General features: G+C 35.5%; 1 protein-coding gene across 1 annotated transcript in view; it reads left to right on the top strand.

Annotated features, from left to right (window-relative positions):
• Positions 1–9658: 9658 nt before the first annotated feature.
• LOC120633748 (myosuppressin-like) overlaps positions 9659–23332 on the top strand; it is a 42576-nt gene continuing 28902 nt past the window's right edge. The window contains exon 1 of the mRNA XM_039904080.1: positions 9659–9706. Coding sequence (XP_039760014.1) covers positions 9696–9706 — 11 coding nt within the window. The 5' untranslated portion in view covers positions 9659–9695. The remainder of the gene's footprint in view (positions 9707–23332) is intronic.

Genomic DNA, 23332 nt, shown 5'->3' on the forward strand with positions numbered 1-23332 from the left:
ATGAATAATATACATAAATGCTTATAAAATACAAATGAACACCCAGAACAAAAACATTAATGTTCATCGCACCAACATTTTCTACCTGTGGGAATCGAAACCACGGCCTTGGACTCAGAAAGCAGGGTCGCTACCCACTGCGCCAATCGTCCATCAATTAATGATTGAAGATTCTGTAGGTTTTTAATTCAGCCTTACGTTTATATTAAATTCTTTATAGCAAGGTGTTATCTGAATCTCGTGTACCCAAGCAACAATATCAAAAGGTATTTAATATTCCCGATAGAAATATTTATATTTCAAACGCACCGATTCGCGCTATGAACTAGGTGAGAATGTCGCCAATAACGTAGGACGAATATTGCGTTACAAAGTAGCACTCGATATAATATAAAAGTGCATTCTTGTTAAATGCTTTTGACGACCTCCCTTGCACAATGAGCGCCGTGTTCTTATCAGTGGGAGATACCAGGTTCGATCCTCGGGAGGGGCACTTTTGGGATTTATTATTTCTTAATTTTCTCTGGTCTGGTCTGATCTGATGGGAAACTCTTAGGCTGTGGCTAGTTACCAGCCTACCCTAGGTTACTATACATTTGATGAATTTCTTAATAACAAGGTTGCTTAGAAGCATACGGCTCCGCTTTCATGTCTCACGAGATAGTAAAATGAATGTTAAAATGTAAAATGTAAATTGTTGAAAAAAAAGATACTTACTCTAGGCTCACTCGTAGTGGATGAAAAAAAAAGAAAAAAATACTGTTTCGTACGTTAGGCATACTTACGTTGGTTTTAACTAGTCAATAGCTGGACTGACTCTCTTATCAAATTTATCTGCCATTTTGGAATTAAGTATACATAGATTGTAAATCCATACTTATTCATTGGCCCGACCCGCGGATAGAACCCAGGACTTCCTTACCTACACTCACCACTAGACCCTCGACACTATTCTCTTACACTGTTCTTTTATATGAAAATTGTTTTTTTTTTATAAGAAAATATCCAAGAACCGATCCGTCCGAAGTCCGTCACATCTATTGGCTGCATCTATTCACATGCGTGTGGTAGAGAATGGCTAGTTTTTTTTTTATTGGTTGTTGTTCTTATGTTTATGTTTTGTCATGATCTGTTTTGTGTGTTAAATAAATAAATAAAAAAAAAGACCCGTTGGTCTTTTTTTTTTATTTATTTATTTTGCGTCGTTACGCATTCACGCTTACAAACAATTAATGATAACAATTACCAGGTGCTTCTCATTATCCGCGAGTAATGGAATAGTGACACTGACATGTCGAGTGGGATGTCACTGGAGCGAGCTACACGCGCGAGTGGAAAACTTTCGTTTCCTGTGATAACTAGTAAATAGCTTTTCGACCTCGTAGAGATTTCCCAGAATAAAAAGCAGGCTATTACGAAAAACGAAATATTATTATTATATTAATCTTAATATTAATAAATAGTATTGTACCGACAGTCGTTTCAGTCAATGGTCTTCTCGCGAAAAGCTTCGAACAACATCTTAGAAGCTTCCGCTTGGTTGTTGGATCAAGGGTCGGATACAGAAGGCAGTAGTCCTTGAGCACCGGTTTCTTGGGCATTCAAAAGCCCCGCAAGCGGTGGGTGTTTTTTTAAAATAAATTTTAAATAGTGTTGTTTTTATTACAGTTAAGAATTAAAAAAATATGACAATCAATAAATGATAGAGAAAAATTAATAACTAGCGTTGCTTGCGACTTCGTCTGCGTATAAGTCAACCTTAAAAGTCATACATGTTTTTGTCGCGATTTTCAAACATTCTTCGTTGGTGCTATGCTCCTATTGCTCTTAGCGTGACGATATATAGCCTAGCCTTCCTCTATAAATGGGCTATCCAATACCGAAATAACTTTTTCAAATCCGACTAGCAGTTCCTGAGATCATCGCGTTCAAGTAAAAAAACAAACAAACTGGCACCAATTTTATATAATTTATCTTAAATACAGTTTTCTTTATCATTATCATTGATGCAAAATATATTGATGAAATGTCAAAATATTTTCTTCTTCAAATTGAATATAGCTTATAACTTCTTTGCTGCTTTGGCATATGGATAAGTAAATTTTATCCCTTGTATTATTTGGATATCGGGGGTAATTTTTTTGTTTCCAGCCTATGCTTAAAAGCAAAACCGATCTTGACAACATTTTGCCTAGAGTGAAGTTTTATAGCTTGACGGGCGGTTTTAGTTGTTCTAATTATGCAGTTTAGTTGGACAAAGTGTAATTTTGTTTGTACGTATTAAATTAAAGCACATTGCTATGCATTAGGTCAACCCTGTGGTGCTATTCTAAACTTATCCAGCCGAACGTGCCGTATTTCATAAACTAGATGTATAACTAATTACTGTAACGAATAATTTATTTATTTTGAAACCTAGAGAAACTTTCATCATCATCTTCATATCGGCCCATTACTTTCACATTTTTCATTTCGTTTCAGATAAAATTCTGAAGTCCACGCAGTCGTCTGCGTGGACTTCAGAATTTTTGCGGTTGCGGGCAGAAGCTAGTTAGTACATAGTATGGTACACGTACCATATAGTAGGCCAGTAATAGGTTGATAATGATGCTGATGCCCAAGTCCGACAATCCGCACTGGGCTAGCGTGGTGGACTGCGGCCTTTTGACGGCCGACTGGCGCAGTGAGCAGCGACCCTGCTTTCTGAGTCCTAGGCCGTGGGTTCGATTCACACGATTAGACACACGACGGAAAATGTTTGTTTGATGAGAATGATTGTTTTTCATTGCCTGCGTGTTTATCTGTATAATTTAAATATTGGATAGAAGCAGGCGTTACTTTGCGGAAATCCATGATATATATAATCAAAATTAAGTAGTATTAATTTTGTTTATAATTTAATTTCTATTAGGTGTACAATAAAGTGTATTTTCATTTCATTTCATTTTCATTTAAGCTTAATTTGCTATACTCCGCGATAAGCAGGAGAATCTGTGTGGTGTAATTTATAATTTTTAACTTTTTTAACTTTACAATGAATAATTGTAAAGTCAACATCTCCTGAGGATAGTCCGGTTTCGGAGCGAAACCTGCGTAGAGGGTATATTGCCGAAGATCTGTTTGGTGTGGAGTATAAGGATTGAAGAAATTATAAATTACACCACACAGATACGCGGATTAAAGCAAATTAAGCTTAATTTTGATTATACTGTATAATTTAAGTATTTATGTGTATTATATTCATAAAATTATTCAAAAGCTATCTTAGTACCCATAACACAAGCTACGCTTACTTTGGGGCTAGATGGCGATATGTGTATTGTCCCCCCCCCCCCACTTCCCCCTTCTCATTCTGAGAGGAAACCCGTGCCCTGTTGTGGGCCGGTAATGGGTTGGTGTTGATGATGAGTCTTTCACTAGGTTTTTTATTATTCCACTTCAAGACAATCCTTAACAACATAATAGAACTTTAAAGTCAAGGTAACTAGTGTTTCTTGTTAACGACCCCTTTATAACAATCCAAAATAACAGTGCGGTACCTAAATCGCTTTGAGGTAAACCCTCAGCCTTAATTATAAAGGGGACGATTATTTCTCAAGAAATACCCTTAGAACGTATTACATAGGTATCTTAAAGAACTTCGTCTAGACTTTAAAATATAAAATAATATTAAAGGACCGGTAAGTATTTTTTTTATAGTATTAACTAGCTATTACCCGCGGCTTCGCTCGCTTGGTAATTCGAATAACTTTGCCAGGAGGAATGGAACACCGATCATGAATACAGAATTTTTTTTTAATTTTTTTTAATAAATATACTACGTCAATACGCACATCGCCATCTAGCTCCAAAGTAAGCGTAGCTTGTGTTTTGGGTACTAGGATAGCTGATGAATACCTTTATGAATATAATACACATAAATACTTATAATATACAGATAAACGATATTCGTCGCTCTAAATCCCTAGCTATTTTCAAAAGCCGTGTTAGACATCACTATTTGTCATTATAATTTTGTTGTTCGTATATGTGTACTTATGTATCTATAGTCAATATATATAAATATTTGTTATTGTATATATATATATATATATATATATATATATATATATTTATTTATATCTTATTTTATTTATCTCTTTTAATAATTTATTATATTAGTTATTAGTAGTATGTACTTAAGTGTGTAAATTTATGTACCTATTGTTTATTTTAATTGCGATTTCCCGTCTCTCATGTTTTGTTGTGTACTATCGGTAAGGTTACCTGGCAGAGATCACTTTTAGTGATAAGGTCGCCTTTTGCTTTTAATTTTTTGTTTAACTATATTTGTAATTTCTCCTTTATTACGCAATAAAGATGTTTAAATAAAAAAAAAAAAAAGTAAACACCCAGACACTGAAAACAATTCACGTTCATCACACAAACATTTTTCCAGTTGTGGGAATCGAACCCACGGCCTTGGACGCGGAAAGCAGGGTCAGTGCCCACTGCGCCAACCGGCTGTCAAAACAATGGACTATTTAAGGACGCTTGTGTCTTTATTCTGCGTCCTTTCAAATATTTCTATGCAAAAAATATAATCGTTTGGTTTCTTTGTTAGGACGTGAATGAAGGACGATTTTTCAGGTTTTCTTAATATTCCTGTAAACCACGGAATTAGATGTTTTTCCAGACCAAAAGAAGCTCATGTCACTGTCCGGCCCATAAACTATCTCTATGCTAAAATTCACATCAATCCGTTGCTGTGTTGCTGCGTTATTGATGGACAGACAAACACACTTTCGCATTTATAATATTATTTATTTATTTATTTATACTCTTTATTTGTACACCGATCAGAAAAATGAGACAAAAAAAAGAACAAACACATGAAGAATGAAGCAGGATACAAAAGGCGGCTAATCGCTAAGTAGCGATAATATTAAGTATGGAAAGTATGGATTGCCTGACTAAGCAGATGACCCTCCTAATGATAAGCGAAAACCCATCGCCTATGATCAGAGCAACGCTTCGCAGGGTATGCAACACGTCCTGCAAAGTGCCGCGCTGTAAGACCTGTTTGTTTTACCTACATAATATAATTTTTTAAACAAGGATGTAATAGGTGATGAAATGAAAAACGAAAATTGGAATCGAAATTGAAATATAAAAAATATAAATATACTCCAGCAATACACACATCGCCATCTAGCCCCTAAGTAAGCGTAGCTTGCGTTATGGGTACTAAGATGACTGATGAATATTATTATGAATAATACTTATAATAAACAGAAAAACACACAGACACTGTAAAACATTCATTCGGACGAAGTCACAGGCAACAGCTATAATCGTCAATATAAAGTATCAAATAGGCAATGTATCAAATAGGTTATATTTTTAATTTCACCATTTAAACTTCTCTATCCTTGTTCCACTGCGACTGTTTTTAAATCCCCAAAATAGAATAAGCGGCAACTTGTTCAGTCGTCACACCACCCAAACACCACCTGTTGACCACCCACACACCAACCCACCCAACCTTTAGGGGCTCAAAAGATCCCCAACGAATGAAACGGAGGCTCTGCTTCAAAATGAATCCAAATTGAAATAAATGGTGGCCACGTGTTGAATTGACTCCGAGCTATTGTATTGTATAATTTACTCTTTATTTACGAGTAGGGTGTGCTGCAATTAAAATGTAGGAACACTCTAATCACTTTTCTTTATTCGAAAAAGCCACTTTCTAAACGCTTATTCTCGGACTATTAATTATAACATTTTTATTATTATTTAACTCTTTATTTGTACACCAGTATCATCATCATCATCATTTCAACCAATCGACGTCCACTGCTGGACATAGGTTATTTGTAGGGAGTTCCAAAATCCACGGTCCTGGGCCGCTTGCCTCCAGCGGCTCCCAGCGACTCGCCTGATGTCATCTTCCACCTCGTTGGGGGCCAATTCGAGCAACTTAAGACCCCAACGTCTATCGGTTCTCCAAGCTACGTGTCCTGCCCATTGCCACTTTATCTTCGAAACTCGCTGAGGTATCTCTAGTTCTCCTACGGATATCTCTCTCTCTCTTTCTCTCATTTCTGATTTGTTCACGTAGATATACTCGTAGCGTAGCTCCATCGCCCGCTGAGTGACTCTGAGCCAAGTATGAAGTTAGGGAAATAAAAGAATAATAAAAATACATAGACGGAAGTAGGGTACAAAAGGCGGCCTTTTCGCTTAGTAGCTATCTCTGCCAGGCAATCTTAGGATTAGGACAACATTTACGAAAGCGGTCAGGTGGCGTAAAATTACTATAAACCTACATTCAAATAGGTAAATACAAATACATTAAAAGAATTGCACAAATATGAATAATATAATAAGTAAATATAAAATAATAAAGTAATATATACTCAATCATATAAAAATTCACACATGCATTCGATTTTGTTATTATTCGTATAGGTATATCATTTATTATATCATACATTTTTAGTAAACTACAAACTTAAAAATTAATAACAGTAAAGAAATAGCCTAAAGAAATATATAATGAAGCCTTGATAGCCCAGTGGGTAGGAGCTCGCCTTCACTTTCGGGGGGGGGCGAGTTCTTATCCCAGCACGCACCTCCAACTTTTCTAACTTACTTTCTACGTTACACTTGCTTCAACGGTGAAGGAAAACATCGTGAGGAAACCTGCATGCCTGAGAGTTCTACATAATGTTCTCAAAGGTGTGTGGAGTCTACCAATACGCACTGAGCCAGATTGGCTACGGCCTTAACCCCTTCTTATTGTGGGAGAAAACCCGTGCCCTGTAATGGGTTGTTATGATGATAATGATAATGTACAACGAAAATACCTGCGCGCGATCTTATTCGCCCTCACAGACAATGCCCCCTCTATATCTGCATCAAGTCAAAGGATATCACTGCGAAACTCTCCTAATAATATCGCTCGTCTCACAATATGAAACGAAGATTAGAACAACAGAAAACCATGCTGCGTTATGTCTACATTTAATAAAATACGAGTATGTAGAATATTATTGGCCTAATAGCTCCACGATGTGAAATAAATGAGAACTATCGAGAATTAATTGGTTCCTCCAATCTTTTGCCTTTTTTATTTATTCTTCTACGATATAGCTCTTGATTCTAATAACATCCTACTTGATGGTACACGATAGTGTAGTTTAGATCAATATATCAACTTAAACTACGCGAATGCCTCCGTGCGAAATTTAAAAAAGTTGGTTTACTTACTGTAGGTTCACAACATATTTATAATTATACTAGCGGACCCCAGCACAATCTGTCGGGCTGATTTGTGAATCTAAACTATCCAGGGTGCCACCCAAAAGCATACAAAAAAATTAATTTAAATCGGTCCAGCTGTTTAGGAGGAGTTCAGTGACATACACGCGCACACAAGTAATATATATAAAGATAGTATTTGTAAGACAAAGTATTAGTCTTTATAAAAAAAGTGGATCTAATCTAGTGTTGCCCAAATTCAGTCTTGGTCTTGCAGTCTTGGTCTTGTTCTTGCGTTTTTGCAAGACCAAGACCAAGAACAAGACCGCGTATTTTTAGCAAGACCAAGACCAAGACTGACCGTGCAAGACTTGAGCAAGAACAAGACATAGCCTGCAAGACTCTTGCGTCTTGCAGCTAGGACTTAGCGCTATTTCACGGAGTAGTTAGGTGTAACAGTTCGGTGTTTAGGTAGGTAGGTACGCTTAGGAATTCTATGAGACGCAAAAAACTATATCAAAGAATATGAAAAACTGGACCTATGCGCATTACGACTAATACCATAAACATAGCGAATAAAAAAATATCTATTAAAATCAAACTGAGTGCATGCATAGTTATGTTTTAACCATCGGCACTTTGATAATGCGGCATCAAAGGTTTTGTACTTACTTCTTAAAGAAATTTGCCGCTTTTCGGAAGTACATGGTTATGATACACGCGCCGGCGGCTTCTTTTGAAATCTAAAACAATCGTTGCCGCCGCGCCGAAATCATAACATTTGACACTATTCATGCAAAATAATTTCGAATTTTAAGAGTACCTACAGGTGTTCCAAAGAATAAATAAGTTTCAGATTGGTGATTTTAGATTGGTGGAGGACGCATGAGACAGAGTATCCGATTTTATCGAAAATGGCCCGTGATTTTCTCTCAATACCTGCAACTTCAGTACCTGCTGAGAGGTTATTTTCTAAAGCATCATTAGTAATTAGAAAACATAGAAATAGGTTAAGTGATGAGTCAGCCAGATGGTTACTTTGTATTAATTCTTGGTCAAAAGAATTGATATAAAGTATCATAACCTAATGATAAAGCTGTTGATTTGTGTTGTATTTTATTTTTTATTCAAATAAATGATAAATCGTAAAACTCTTTTATTAAATTTCTTATAAGTTGAGGGTTCAATCTCTTTCTAGACAGATAAGTATTGTTCTTTAAAATACAGTCAAGTTATTGTAATTAATTTGTTTTTTTACATGTTTTAGCAAATGTAAGCTTATAAATCATAAATGTTTATTAAGAAACAGTTACTTCCATGGAAAACGACATATAGGTCAGTTGATTTTTCAAATTTCTTATCAAATCTTCAGTTATTTATTAATCTGCTTGATCTTTACTATGGCTATGTTAATTCAAGCTCACAATGTTCCAATTCTAATACGTTTTTCTAAGATTTAAAGTAAACTTTAATAAATAGTAATAGACTAATAGGTAATTGCAAGACTTGCAAGACTCTTGCTGCAAGACCAAGACCAAGACCAAGACTGGGAGCGCAAGACCAAGACCAAGACCAAGACCAGGTGTATTGGCGCAAGACCAAGACCAAGACTGGCTAAGTCTCGTCTTGTTCTTGCATTTGGGCAACACTAATCTAATCAATCGACTTACAAGAAATGGTCATAAATTAGTGACATCTGCATATCGTCTGCGAAAGGTACAGAAATCATTTGTGCAATCCTTTTATATCATGATTCCTAAGGTAATTTTTTACCTACCAAAAGCATAACTTTAAATAATATGTTAAAACACATTTTACAGCGAGATTATTATACAATTGATGAATTTCTTAACGACAAGATCACTTGGAATCACAATGAATCACAATGAAAGCGTAGCGCGGATGCTCGGCTACGCTTTCATTTCTCACAAGATAGAAAAATGAATGTTAAAATAGTAAATTGTTGATATTGGAAAAGAGCAATAGCTGAGTAAGGCATAGAGAGTGACGAGGGGTGGGCGGACGAAGAGGGCTTAGGTCCAGATGTGGTAGTGTTTTTAGGCGTCAGCAGTCCGCAGGCTGAAATTATAATGATGACGAAATTGCCCTTACCAGGAATCAAATCTGGGACCTATCACTTATACCACCACTACCAATACTCCAGTGAGGACAACAACGAACTTTTTACAGTTAATTTTCAACTTCAAATCTCTAAACTCCGTAAAGTTAGAGGTGAATGTTGGAAATCGAACTTGGCCACCTTGCGTGGGAGGCCAAAGCCTTAACCCCTTAGGCTATCACCGGCTGAAATTCCAGATAATAATCACGTATTATCTGGGCGGGCCCTAACTGTTGGGCGGGCCGATCCGCCCTGCATATAAGCCGTGGTATCACGCGCTACGCCGTATTCGGTCCCGAAGCGTCGTAGCGAACGATCGTAGAACACTGTAGCAATGGCATTCGGGTAAGTCGTAGACGTACAAAGTTTTTTTTTTCTTATTTAATATTTAAAGCCGCTCAGGTCTGATCAACCCCGTGTTTTATAATTTAAACGGAAATAGGATTTATGTGATTTTACCGTAGTTGTACTTTGCAACTGGAAATCTTTTTCGAAATTGTTGAGAAAATTTTTTATTTCAAATTTAACGCTTGGAATCTATTTAAGAAGGAAGACTGCGATTTAAAAAAAAAAATCTGTAACCTCTGTGACTTTTTCATGTTCCTTCGCTTTCGAAACTTGAAAAGTTACAACCACAATTGAATTTTGGTATGGTTAAATATCGTTATATACCTTCTTTTATTGACCGTTTCATTGGGTCTGAATTAAAAGGCATTTTTTAGTAAATAAATAAATTACCTTGTCAGGTGTATCGAAAAACAACAATTACTAAATCAAAGTCATCTAGTATGTAGTGAAAGTTCTCAATTTATTCTTATAAAAATATTTAAAAACCATTGAAATTAACTCTTTAGAACACTCAATTTTTATTATGAGTTTTATGCCAAAATAAATAAAACTAAGTAGCAATAGAAAAGCAAAATCAAAGAAGTAGTGAAAGTTCTAAAATCATATTAAAAAAAAAAAAATTACTACAAAATGTTTTATCTGTGAATTATCAAATACTCTTTTATTAAACCCCACAGAAAAAATAAAGTTAGAATACAATAAAGTTTAAGTGAATTAGCAAACCTGTTTGGTAAACTTAGTGTATTTATTTTAAAGCTTTCCTTTTTGGATCGTTCTAGAAGTAATACACTTTATTTAGTTAGTCGATGTACGACCGTTAAATGATATTTACGTACGTATTTATGACCTAGCCTAGCCAAGCCGCTTTTAAATATTTAATTTTTTCATCAGTGCTGCCTAAACTTTTAAAAATTAATTTTACTAAAAAACAAAAATAACGAATATCACAAGGAATAGAACCTTGTCAGATAAACTCTGTGTGGTTTGAGTTGAGGTGAGTTAGCTAGTTGTCGTAGTAGATCAATAAAAAAAAAATTATTGTGTGTGTGTAAGTATCATTTTAATCGTGTATGCAGCACAAATTAAGCTTGTTTTTAAATACATTCGATCCCCATTGAAATTAAATCTGTAGAACACTGAATTTTTATTATGAGTTTTATGATAATCAAACAAAGTAGCAATAGAAAAGCATAGTCGTCTAAGTTGTGAAGATATGTCAAACTTTCTATTTTTTTGTTAAATTTTTTTAACGAAATATGCCCCAATTCTATTTTTTTGGCGTTATATAATCTTGTTACAGTTATACTTAGAGCAAGTCATAAAATAGAGCAACTTTTATTAAAAACCATTTTCTTCGATACAGTTAATTTGGTACACTAGTAATTAATAAAGAATGATTTAATAAGCAAATGCTTATCGCTTAAAATACACAAATGATATATTTAAAAAAAAGAACTTATTGTGTTTCTAAGCATGCTTACACATAGTTCACTATTACAGTAAACCTCAAAATTTTGATACTCAGAAGATGTTGGATACTCATAGTTTTGGTACTAAATAACTAACCTACATAGTTTCGTTAAAAATGTTCCTAATAAAACCAAAGCGTTATGACCCCCTTGGCGCAGCGGTGAACGCTGTGGTCTGAGTGTGAGGTCTCTGGTTCAATCGCCAGCAGTGGCAATTTTGGGAATTTTTAATTTATATCTTTCTTCTGGTTTGGTCTGGTGAGAGGCTTCGGCCGTGACTAGTGACCGCCCTAGCGACTAAGACGTTCCGCTAAGCTATTCAGATTTACAGACCGACAGTTTAGCCCATTGCTATCTTAGGCTGCATCATGACTTACCAGCAGGTGGAATTGCAGTGAAAAGCTTACTGTTAGTGAAATAAAAAAAAAACAAAAGGTATTAAATCATATGGAAGCTTGTAGAATACGTACAAAAAAGAAAAGTCGTAACTTATCCCAAATCTTATTAGAAACAGAGCCGTTTCTTCAGCATTTATAACATATTACCCGTTTTCGTATAATCAGATTAAAAAGGTAAAAGCAGTGAGCTTTGAAAAACATCTCAAATCAATGGAGAAAAGTGAAAATATTCGATTCAAATTCGAACCGAACCGAATTTGACATTTCAATATCAATTTGATATCACAATTTCACATACAAAAAACATTTCAATAATAAAAGCGACATGGTTTGCCGTTTGGCAATTTCCTCGCTACGAGGAGTAAGTTATATTAAATCATAGCATGATTTCTTTTACCTTACTAATTTTTTTTTAATTCTACCACGTAAGATTGCCCACGACTGCGATCGCACCATATGTAGGTGGTGGTGGTACCACCATATTGTGATGCAGTGTAATTTGGTAGTGGGCTACGGTTAGGCAGTTAGGGGTATGTTACATATACACTATATGTGTACATGTTTATTAAACCAATAGCAACCGGCTCCGCTTTCATCTCTAGAGACATATAGAGAAATGAATGTTAAAATTAAAAATTTAAACAGTTGATAATGTTAAAGAGCAATTACCTAGTTTCTTGCCGCCTCCTTCTCGGTAAACTAGGTGGTAGAATCACTACAAACAGACAGACTTGACGTTTCAAAAGTGCTTATATCAGACCTACTTTAAAAAAATGAATTTTGAATTTTGAATACCCCTAATCGGTTCTCGGGACTAACATAACCGGAACGCGATATTGCTTAGTGGTGCATCAAAGGCGGCAGGGTCGTAACTAGCCACGGCCTAAGCCTCAAACAAGATCAGACCCGAGAAAATTAAAAAAATAAGAAATTTCAAAATTGTCCCTACCGAGAATCGAATCCGGAACCTTCGCTTATAGGACCACCCACTTACCTGTGCTATCAGGTCGTCCAAACTTACTTATTTCATGTTATTCAGATTAACAACATTGTTGTTTATTTTTGAATGTAATGTTTCAATTTCTTCGTGGTTTTTTCTTCAAAGTAAACCAAAAATTAATACTTTTATATCAATCATAGCATAATATATCAATATATGGCGTTTAGATTTAGTTAAAATATTTACTTTGGCTGCCAAGGTTCGGAGTTAACAACTTATGCCACCGTGAGTTAAAGCTCCTGAGGCTAATGCGAAAATAAATTAAAGCGACACATGAGATTGTAAACAATTTCGTGTTTATTTAAATTTTCAAAAAAAAAAACGCTCGTCGCAAAAACAAAAACAAACGTCGGTGTACAGTTGAATAGGGGATGAAAGTTTGTATTGGAAAAATTTACGTATCAGTACGTTGACGAAGTTGCGAGTTACTGGTAGTATTTTAAATTTGTTTTATGTAACTTTTATGACCTTCCCATTCTAATTAATTACTTCCTTTATTCAAATAGACCTAGGTTTTATTCCAATAGACCTTTATTCTATAGGACATAACGAATGTAATAAAATTTTGGTATGTTCAAACCTCGTAAGTTTAGTAGTATTATTTGTACAGCTTTTTGTGACAGAGCTCGTCAGAGGACCACCAAGTCCAAGAGTGGAGTACCAAGATCTTAATGCTTATTGGTTCTTCTCTTACTAACTGGGAGCCATAATTGATGCTTCAAGAAGATTGGCCATCTGTTTGCTCCGTTAATATCCACTGCAATAAAAAAAAATGTGCGAGCCGTGTGATAAGACGCCTGGCAGATGTGATACATGGATATTTACAGCCGGTTGGCGCAATGGGCAGTGACCCTGCTTTCTGCGTCCAAGGCCGTGGGTTCGATTTCCACCACTGGAAAAATGTTTGTGTGATGAACATGAACGTTTTTCAGTGTCTGGGTGTTTATCTGTATAAGTATTTATGTGTATTATATTCATAACAATATTCATCAGCTATGATAGTACCCATAACACAAGCTACGCTTATATTAGGGCTAGATGGAGATGTGTGTAGTGATGTAGTATATTTATTTTTATTTATTTTATTTTTTTATATTCATATGCATAATAGTTATATGCATAAAATAGCAGATTACGACAGGAATCAGATATGTCGTAATGAAAAGATGATTACAAATTTGTTCCATAAAATAATCACTATTACATAAATATGCATTTTTTTTCATGCATCAAATACAAAAATTGCAAATTTAGAAATTTATTTGAAATCGCGACAGCATACCTACATATAACACCTACATATATTCCATCAAGTATCTTAATTGTTGGCACAGCCTCTATGCCATGCCAACAATCAGGTTTACCCTCTAAAAATCACACACTCATCATCACAATCTCACATCAAAAAGGTTAAACGATTGTTGTATAAATTATTGAAAGTAGGTTGTTTAAGCTACCAGCGATAAAGTCGGGTTAAATAAGAGTGGCAATATACGCCCCAGTTTGTAATTTACTGTAATCGTTTAATTTTGGAACTCTCACTATATTTTGTCGTGGAATCTCAATAATCCACAAACAATCTCCATCTTGGGAACAAAGGCACTGTGGCGGGGTAAATACATTACCACAGTCCTGGTAGTATTTACAACGGTTATCAATTTCGACGGCCGACTGGCGCAGTGGGCAGCGACCCTGCTTTCTGAGACTTGACTCCAAAGCCTATTCTATTCCCACAACTGGAAAATGTGTGTGTGATGTTCCTTTATGTATATTATTATACTGTATTATTTATAAAATTAATTGCTTCTGCCGCGTCTGCCGTATTGGGTCTGAAGCTTCGCTCGTTAACAATTTTTAATCCTACCACGGGAAATATTTAAGAGATCGGTATAGAAAGTACATGTCCTTTGCCATTGCATAGGTGACAAATTTCAGAACTGTCTGCCCGCGGCTTAGCTCGTAAACAATTTTCAATTTTCCCTCGGGAACTACTTAAGGAATTGGGATAAAAAGTAGCTTATGTTCTTTTCCATGTCAAAGGCTACATGCATGCCAAATTTCATCCAAATCTGTTCATCCATTTTTGCCTGATTGAGTAACATCCATAGTTTCACATTTATAGTTGGTGGATCAGTCATCTTAGTACTCATAAAACAAGCTCCGCTTACTTTGGGTCTAGATGGCGGTGTGTGTATTGTCGTAGTGTACTTGGGTCGTTAGCAGAAATATTGGTACTTAAAGTACAATTTGTAAAGTTGTCAATAGACTTAGTTACAACACCTGTAACTGTAACATACATGTAAATCTTAATATTACAATAGGATTTTTCGTTTTATATAAACTTTGAACTTATTTAGAGGCATCTTAAGGATTCCATCTGGTAATTTGAATTCAAAAATTCAAAATTCATTTATTTCAAGTAGTCCTCATATAAGCACTTTTGAAACGTCAAGTCTGTCTGTGTGTGTCTCTACCACCGGTTCGGAAGGCGGATTCTACCGAGAAGAAGCCGGCAAGAAACTCAGCAGTTGCTCTTTTCCAACATCAACAATTTACATTTTACATTTTAAAATTCATTTTTCTATCTTGCGAGAGATAAAAGCGGAGCCGGATGTTTCCAAGCACCTTTTCATTGATAAATTCATCAATTGTATAGTAACCCTGCTGTAATAAATGTGTTTTAACACATTCTTTAAACTTATGCATTGTTAGGTCCAAAATTACCTTATTATAAAAGCGTCATAGAATCATATTATAAAAGCGTATACTCAACCCGACAAATGACTTCTGCACCTTTCGCAGACGATATGCAGATGTCACCAATATATGACTATTTCTTGTAAGTCGACTGTTTATGTCCACTTTTTGTTTATATAGACCAATATTTTGTCTAACAAATACAATTATACGATTTCTTATAAAATGATATACAATTACCTTTAAATTAATTACTAATTTCATTCAGCCTAGAAAACTGCACTACGAGTTTAATTTTACTTCTAATATTAACATTGTTACAGCCCCAGTTCTTCTTAACTTTTGTTGTTTTATATTTGGATGTACATAAATTAAAATTAAAAGCGACCAAGTGATATAGTGTTTCTGTTGATATATACTTAAGATATGGGCACCCTTAAGTTTTTTACGTAGGTTTATAAAGGTGCCTGTGCACACTGCCTGTGCCACCTGTGCCCACCTGTGGGATATTAATAAGGCTGAATATGATAATGTTAACGCATTCTTCTAATAAACGGAAAATTACGGCCGATTGGCGCAGTGAGCAGCGACCCTGCTTTCTGAGTCCAAGGCCGTGGGTTCGATTCCCACAACTGGACAATATTTGTGTGATGAACATTGTTGTTTTTCAGTGTCTGGGTGTTTATCTATATATTATAAGTATTTATTTACATTATTCCCAAAAAATATTCATCAGTTATCTTAGTACCCAAAACGCAAGCTACGCTTACTTTGGGACTAGATGGCGATGTGTGTATTGAAAAAAAAAAAAAAACTAACGGAGAGAACACTTTTCATAACAAACCGCATAACACATTTTGGCTGCAGGGTATAGATGAAATTTGAATGGCATCCAGATGAAATTATAACTATTTGATATTTATTCTAAAAACATGGTGGATGTTCGCCAATTAATTTTAAACCTCGTCGTCTGAATTCTTTATGTACATACATGACAGTACTTGTTATTTAATCTATTACTGGCCTACTACAAGGCACGGGTCTCCTCCCACAATGTGAAGGGGTTAAAGCCGTACTAGCCCAGTTCGGCCCAGAGCGGACTGGCGGACTTTACACACTTTTAAGAACATTATGGAGAACTCTTGAAGAAGATATGCAGGTTTCCTCACGATGTTTTCCCGTTTCACCGTTGAAGCATTATCTATTATTGATATTATTACACTGCCATAGTTTTTACTAAAATAAATCAGATACAGCCTTAACATCACATGTGTTAAAGTCATGTGACTCCTGCCCCTGAAGATTGAAAATCCTCCTGAGGTTTGAGACAAATACGTAACCGACGAACAAACAAACGTTTTAACTTTTTTAAAGTGAAACTTCTTTAGAATCGTTGCGATTGGAACTCGGTAAAACGAAAATGCGTCACGATAAAGAAACAAATACATAATTGTAAAGGATTAGGGCGGCGAGAGAATGAGATAGAGTAAATTACACATTTTGAGACTTATATATCTTTGGATCGGTTGAACTCGGAAGTCGTTTAAAAATGTATTTGATTTTCATGTTTTTTTCGTCCATTAATCAAAGAAACATACAACCCAAGTTGCAAGGAAAAGAAATTATTGTCCTATAGATATCAAAATTTACCTTTTTTTAATCTAAGAAAGTAAATAGCGAAACAATGTGTGCTTTCAAACGATTCGATTCGAAATGATTATGCTTACAGATGATTAACTGTTGACTCTTGCCCCCCCCTGGGAAATCCCCTCCGGGTTTGTTCTCTAGTAAAAACTGGATTTTTCTCGGAAAACCTTCGATTGCTTGCTCTTGCCTGTAGTCGAAAGGTTTCCAATTAATCTTTTGAACAGATGAAAGGGTAACATAATTTTATCGTCGTTCAATTTCTACCAATTGTTTTTTTTTATCAAGAATGTCGCGATCTTCAATATTGTATAGGTAAAATAAAGCCAGTCGAACACGAGTCAGTGTCTCACGCACTGATGGTTATGTGCCTTACGTACCTTGTTTAAATATTTTATTTAAACATACAGTGTACATAATTAATGGTACAGATACGTCATGAGGTCTTAGCACAGTAAATACTTATATAAGCTAAAGTATATTTACTGTGTTGGGCACGGGTTAGCACTTCCCAGAACGCGTTACTTTATTTCCATTTGATACCCGTATTGAGGCAGTTGTGAGAACAAAAAATGTAATGCAACATTTTTAGTCGGCGGCCATCTTGGATTTCAAATTTATCGCAAGAGGGAAATCGGTACGTAAGCTACGACACGTAAAATGTATAACCCAAAACGGAATAGACCCTCTGATCTTAAATGATGCTACTTAACAATAGAACAACGAAGTAGCTTTCACTTAGGCAAGCCTACGTGCAAATCATCACGCAATATGTAGCAATAACTATAACGACTCACATTGATTTAAACTCATTAATGAGCTTATTGTCCCTCTAAAACAAAAGGCTCGGTCAATAAAGAGATAATGACTTTATTACACATATCGGTGTATTGTTATAAAGTCCCATATCGGTTTTAAATAGATGGTTTTGTCAGTAAAATACTTTTTAATTAATTTCAATCGGACATTTAATTCAGAAGTTATCGCGAGTTTACAAAACGTGTGTACTTATGTACACGCGTTAGAAGTTATACTTCTTTGGTGTAACAAGATAAAAATCTTTTCAAAATTGTTATCTATCGCCTTATTCTAAGTTTGTAGAAAAAACGACACTAACAATAGAAAAAAGGTATTGTTTAAATTATTGAAAGTAAACTGTCAAACCGTTTTTAGAAAACTAAAATGGTGACTATAGCTAACTTCATGGTGTCGGTTTTTTGTGACGGTGTGCGCGCGCATCCTACAATTTTTTCCCTAACGCTCCAAAAGAAGTATAACTTTAAAAATTTAGGGACTACAGGGATTGTTTTTATCTATTTTTTGCATCCGCGACCGCGAAACTACAGTTTTTATTTACGATCGATGTACCATTGAACGCGCCATCTGCCGAAAGCAAGAAAACACTCGCTGACATACGTAATGTATTCTTTGTTTTGTTTCTCATTTCTCAACTATTCCATAAAAATGTGCCACAGCGAAGCGACTATTTTGTTACACAGTTATAATGGACTGATGCTTAAACTAGGTAAAACCTGTCTCAAGCCACCAGGCCCTTCCCCCATGAAAAAATAAACAAGGATGAATATAATATAGTTGAAGTAATGTTATAATTACAGTTATTCGATAATATTTAAATTTAAGCAATAGAATCTTTAATGTTTAATATTTTTAATAATAATATTACAAAAATATACAAAAAATACCATTAAAATTAAACTATTCACTCAAGATACAGATTGATCTGTATACTGTACTTATTCAATTCGGATCGGAAATCAACCTTCACGCTTCTTTTGAGATTAAAGGGTGCGGGACTCGTTAACATTTGAACTTTTTGTATATCGACCTGCCCTTTTCGCACTATGAATACGAGAAGTATAACCTAATAGGTAACTTCTCGAACGCATTCAGTCAATAAGAGGATATTGGTTTGAATCCCAACTGTGCTTTAATACGTAGGGAAATAAGGGTAGATATTGTACTGAAATGAAATCATTTTAACGAATTTATGGAATTTAAGGACGTATGACATGCCATTACATTTACACCGCGATTTGTATTGTTTGCAAAGAATGCGACATTTGGCATACTGGCAAGTTTAAACAGGTGTGCAGAATTCTAATATTTATATATATATATAACTGGCGTTGTCGTGTCTTTCGGGGACCGAGTTCGAGCCCCAGAACGCACCTCTAACATTTCGGAGCTATGTGCGTCTTAATTTAGCCAATTAAATAACACTTGCTGTAACGGTGGAGGATAGCAACACGAGGAAACCTGCATGCTTGAGAGTTCTTCATAATGTTCTCAAAGGAGTGTGAAGTCCACCAATCCAAAATTGGCTAGCGTGGTGGACAACGGCTTAAACCCTTCTTATTCTGTGAGACCGATGCCCTATATATATGGGTTTATAATGATGATGATGATCATAGCTGAGCCCGCGGCTGCACCCTTATATGTTTTTTAAAATATTTTTATTTTCGGGATTTCTCTGTTAAAAGTAAGTATTTTTAAGTATTTTTTGTTCGAATTCACGATGCATTCTATCTCTGTACTAAATTGCGTTAAGTTCATTGGTTGAAAAAACTATAGGTAACATAACATACCTACTTAGGTACTCCAAAACAAATGTTAGTGTTTATTTCCATCAGTAACAAACAAACACACAAAAACTTTCACATTTATAACATTAGTATGGTCATTCGTTGGCGATTATGGAAAATAAATCCCAATCTCGCTTAGAATATAAATATTAATTTTATATCATTAGATATTATAATACAATATTTTAGAGATTCTTTGTTACTGTCATCATGTCTCTTCTACCAATATGTCATTATTTGGAGACCATTGTTGGCGCCCAATTTCGTCGTTTAAAGATTTTTCCTCTTTATTTTTCTGAAAGATCCTGTTTAGTTAAAATCAATTGTAGTGATATAAATAGTTAGAACTCATTGCTTATTCTACTGAAGCATCAAGCAGCTGAGTACTGTTTCCAACTGGCAACTTATTTACATATTTATTTGGCGCTGTAATTAGCTCCGGAGTTGTAATTAACAAGGCAGAGCGGCCGTGTCGCGGCATAATGGCCGACGTCCACTATCCATCATGGCCGCACGTCAACTGTCACTTTTTGCAGTTCGCGCCAACTTTTAATCAAATTTTCGGACATTTGTAACACAAGTGAAATGCGCGCCGTGGTTAGAGCTAATTATAATGCAAGTGCAGTGGATTTTGGGTGCATAGTCTTAATTTTCGACGTGATTGTTTTGGGCAGAGATTAAAAAAAAAAAGAGAAAAGAGTAAAGTAACAAAGAGGATGTAAACATAACGTGTATATAACTGCATATTAATGTAGAATTATTCCACCAAGCAATTAAGCGTTTCGGTACGTTGCCATGTAGAAACCAATCAAATGGATGAGTTTTATCTGCCATATTTCTAACAGCTAGCCCGCGAGGTTATCTGATACTCTGTCATCACTTCCCACCAGGTGAGATTGCAGTCAGGGACTAACTTGTAGTCTCCGGAAAATCTCTGGAAAACCCCCAGATATGTCGAGCAATGATATCGAGGCTGACACAATATACTTTTCTCAAAGATGTCGCATGAAAATTTTTGCGTTTACAGCCATCACAAGGTTGTACCACCTCTGCGAAGCCGAGGTATCGCTATTACTTTATTAAGACTTTTTTGAATGTATATATCGCACGCATCCATTTTGCCCTTTGATCCCTCCCGAGCGATAAAGGGCAGGAAGTAAAGGTGGAAAAGGTTACATACAACCACACATGTACATTCTATTCAAAATTCTTGGAAAGGAAAAAATCGGTAATACCCAATTAATTCTATACCCTTCACCTGACAATAAAGATTAATCAGAAATTTCAAACAGGACCCTTCGTTATTTTTTCAATTTTTACTACATTAGCTTGTTAGTTGTTAAGAATCACTTATTTAACGGTAGGTAGTACTATCTTCGCGTAAGGCAGTAGGTATCTATTACATATTATTTATTTGACAGCCGAGTGGCGCAGTGGGCAGTGACCCTGCTTTCCGCGTCCAAGGCCGTAGGTTCGATTTCCACAACTGGAAAAATGTTTGTGTGATGAACATGAATGTTTTTCAGTGCCTGGGTGTTTATTCATAAAAAAATATTCATCATCTCAGTACCCATAACACAAGCTACAGGCTAGATAGCAATGTGCGTACTGTCGTAGCATATTTATTTATTAATTATTTATTTAATCGACTTGGTTTTTAGCATAAAGTTAGTTGGAGGGACGGAGAGTAACATTCTTACTAGGCTACTTTTTATCCAAGAAAAACAAACGGTTGATACGGAATTAGTAAAAAACCGTATTTCGAATTATATCCAATGTCTTCTCATCGCCTAAAATCTCCTATCACTAATGCGTTGCGTACAATTTTCCTCGCCTAGTGCAAATATCCGGCACATTGTTATTTACGGACGCTATTCGCTCCAGGATATTGTCCAAATTTGTCCTCATCTATCTGCTTGCGTCACTTGAGAAAATACACTCTAAGCTTTGCCTCAGTTTATTTTCTCAATTACTTTTCAGATCGCTTGATAAATGAATGAATGAAAAAACTTTTATTGTAGATAAAACAAAAATACAGGAAAATTTTAAATAATTTCACACAATGTATTTGGCGGAAGGTCTACATAATGTTCTCGCAGGTGTGAGGAGCCCACCAATCTGCACTGGGCCAGCGTGGTGGACTACGGCCTTAAGCCCTTCTCATTGTAGGAGGAGACCCGTGCTCTGTAGTGGGCCGGTAATGGGTTGACGTGATGATGACGGAAAAACATTTATGATTTGTTGCATAGTTAAAAGCCGCCCAATGTAATATTATAAATATATTTACACATTTTAGTATAGTTAGGATCTTCAATGATCTGTACTAATTGTATAGTTTAAATATTTTTCTATATTATATAAAACTAGCGGACCCCAGCGCGATCTGTCGGGCTAATTTGTGAATCTAAACCATCCAGAGTGCCACCCAAACGTATACCAAAAAATTCATTCAAATCGGTCCAGCCGTCTAGGAGGAGTTCAGTGACATACCCACGCACACAAGGAATATATATATAAAGATTAAGGCTTTAAACAAATATGTTGTATCTACGTTAAATTAAATCCGCCATTCTTTTTCATTTACGATCATGAAAATTATTCTCACTGCATTATTTAGAATAGCTGTTATTGCACTTTTTATGGGTATTTTTTTAATAATCCCTCGGGAACCGATTCCCGGGATAAAATACACCTAAGATACACTTCTTAGGTTGCAAGATTTCGTCAAGATCGATTTAACTTGAAGCCGTAAAAATGTATCAAAGTTTACTAAATTTCCTGGGAACGTTGTTAGCCTGGTACTTTTCCGGGATAAAAGTATCCTGTGTCGATCTGAAGGATGCAAGGTGTGCCAAGATCAGTACAGTGGTTGAGCCAAATATAGGAAGCAAACAAGCAAAAAAACGGAGCATTTATAATATTAGTATTATACTAATAGTATCGGTGATAGCCTGATAAGGCTTCCCTTTCGGAGAACCGAGTTCGAGCCCCGACTAGCACCTCTAACTTTTGGGAGCTATCCCAGGTGCTAGCCGGTGACCCTGCTTTCTGAGTCCAAGGACGTGGGTTCGATTCCCACAACTGGAAAATGTTTTCTGGGTGTTTATATGTATTTTATAAGTATTTATGTATATTATTCATAAAAATATGCATTAGTCCTCAGTGCCCACAACACAAGCTACGCTTACTTTGGGGCTAGAAGGCGATGTGTGTATTGTCGTAGTATATTTATTTATTATTCATTCAAGAGTTTAATGATTTTGAGTTTACTATTGTAGCACTGAACCTGTAACTCAGGGACTCTTACCACTGCTCTACAACGGCTATTAATAAAGAGAAGATTAAGCTTACACCTAGTAAGACGCAGCCACAATAAATGTTGAACGGGGGATATAATAGCGAGAACAAAAGAAAGCAGTAAATTAGTCTGGCCTTTGCAGTTATGTTTTATACATACCTACTAGAGATAGTATATGTTAGGAATGCTCTAGGGTCTTGTTTTATGTATTTAAGGAGGCTCTTTCTTTGTAAACTAAATTCTGTTCTCGGTGCTATATGGGTCGAAAAGAAAATTAATGTATGAATACCTCATAGAAATATGGGGAAGTGCATATGATACAAACCTCAAAATTAATAAAATTTCTCAAAACAAAGTCTTGAAAACCTTGTTCCAACTAGATTATCGTTATCCAGCTAAAGAACTTTATAAAAAAACTAACATACTTTCCATTAGCCAGCTGTATAAATACAAAACATGCATACTAGTTAGAAAAATACTTACCGAAGTCATACATACACAAATTACTTTTAAA

Source organism: Pararge aegeria, chromosome 22, assembly GCF_905163445.1.
Source record: "Pararge aegeria chromosome 22, ilParAegt1.1, whole genome shotgun sequence".
NCBI lineage: Eukaryota > Metazoa > Arthropoda > Insecta > Lepidoptera > Nymphalidae > Pararge > Pararge aegeria.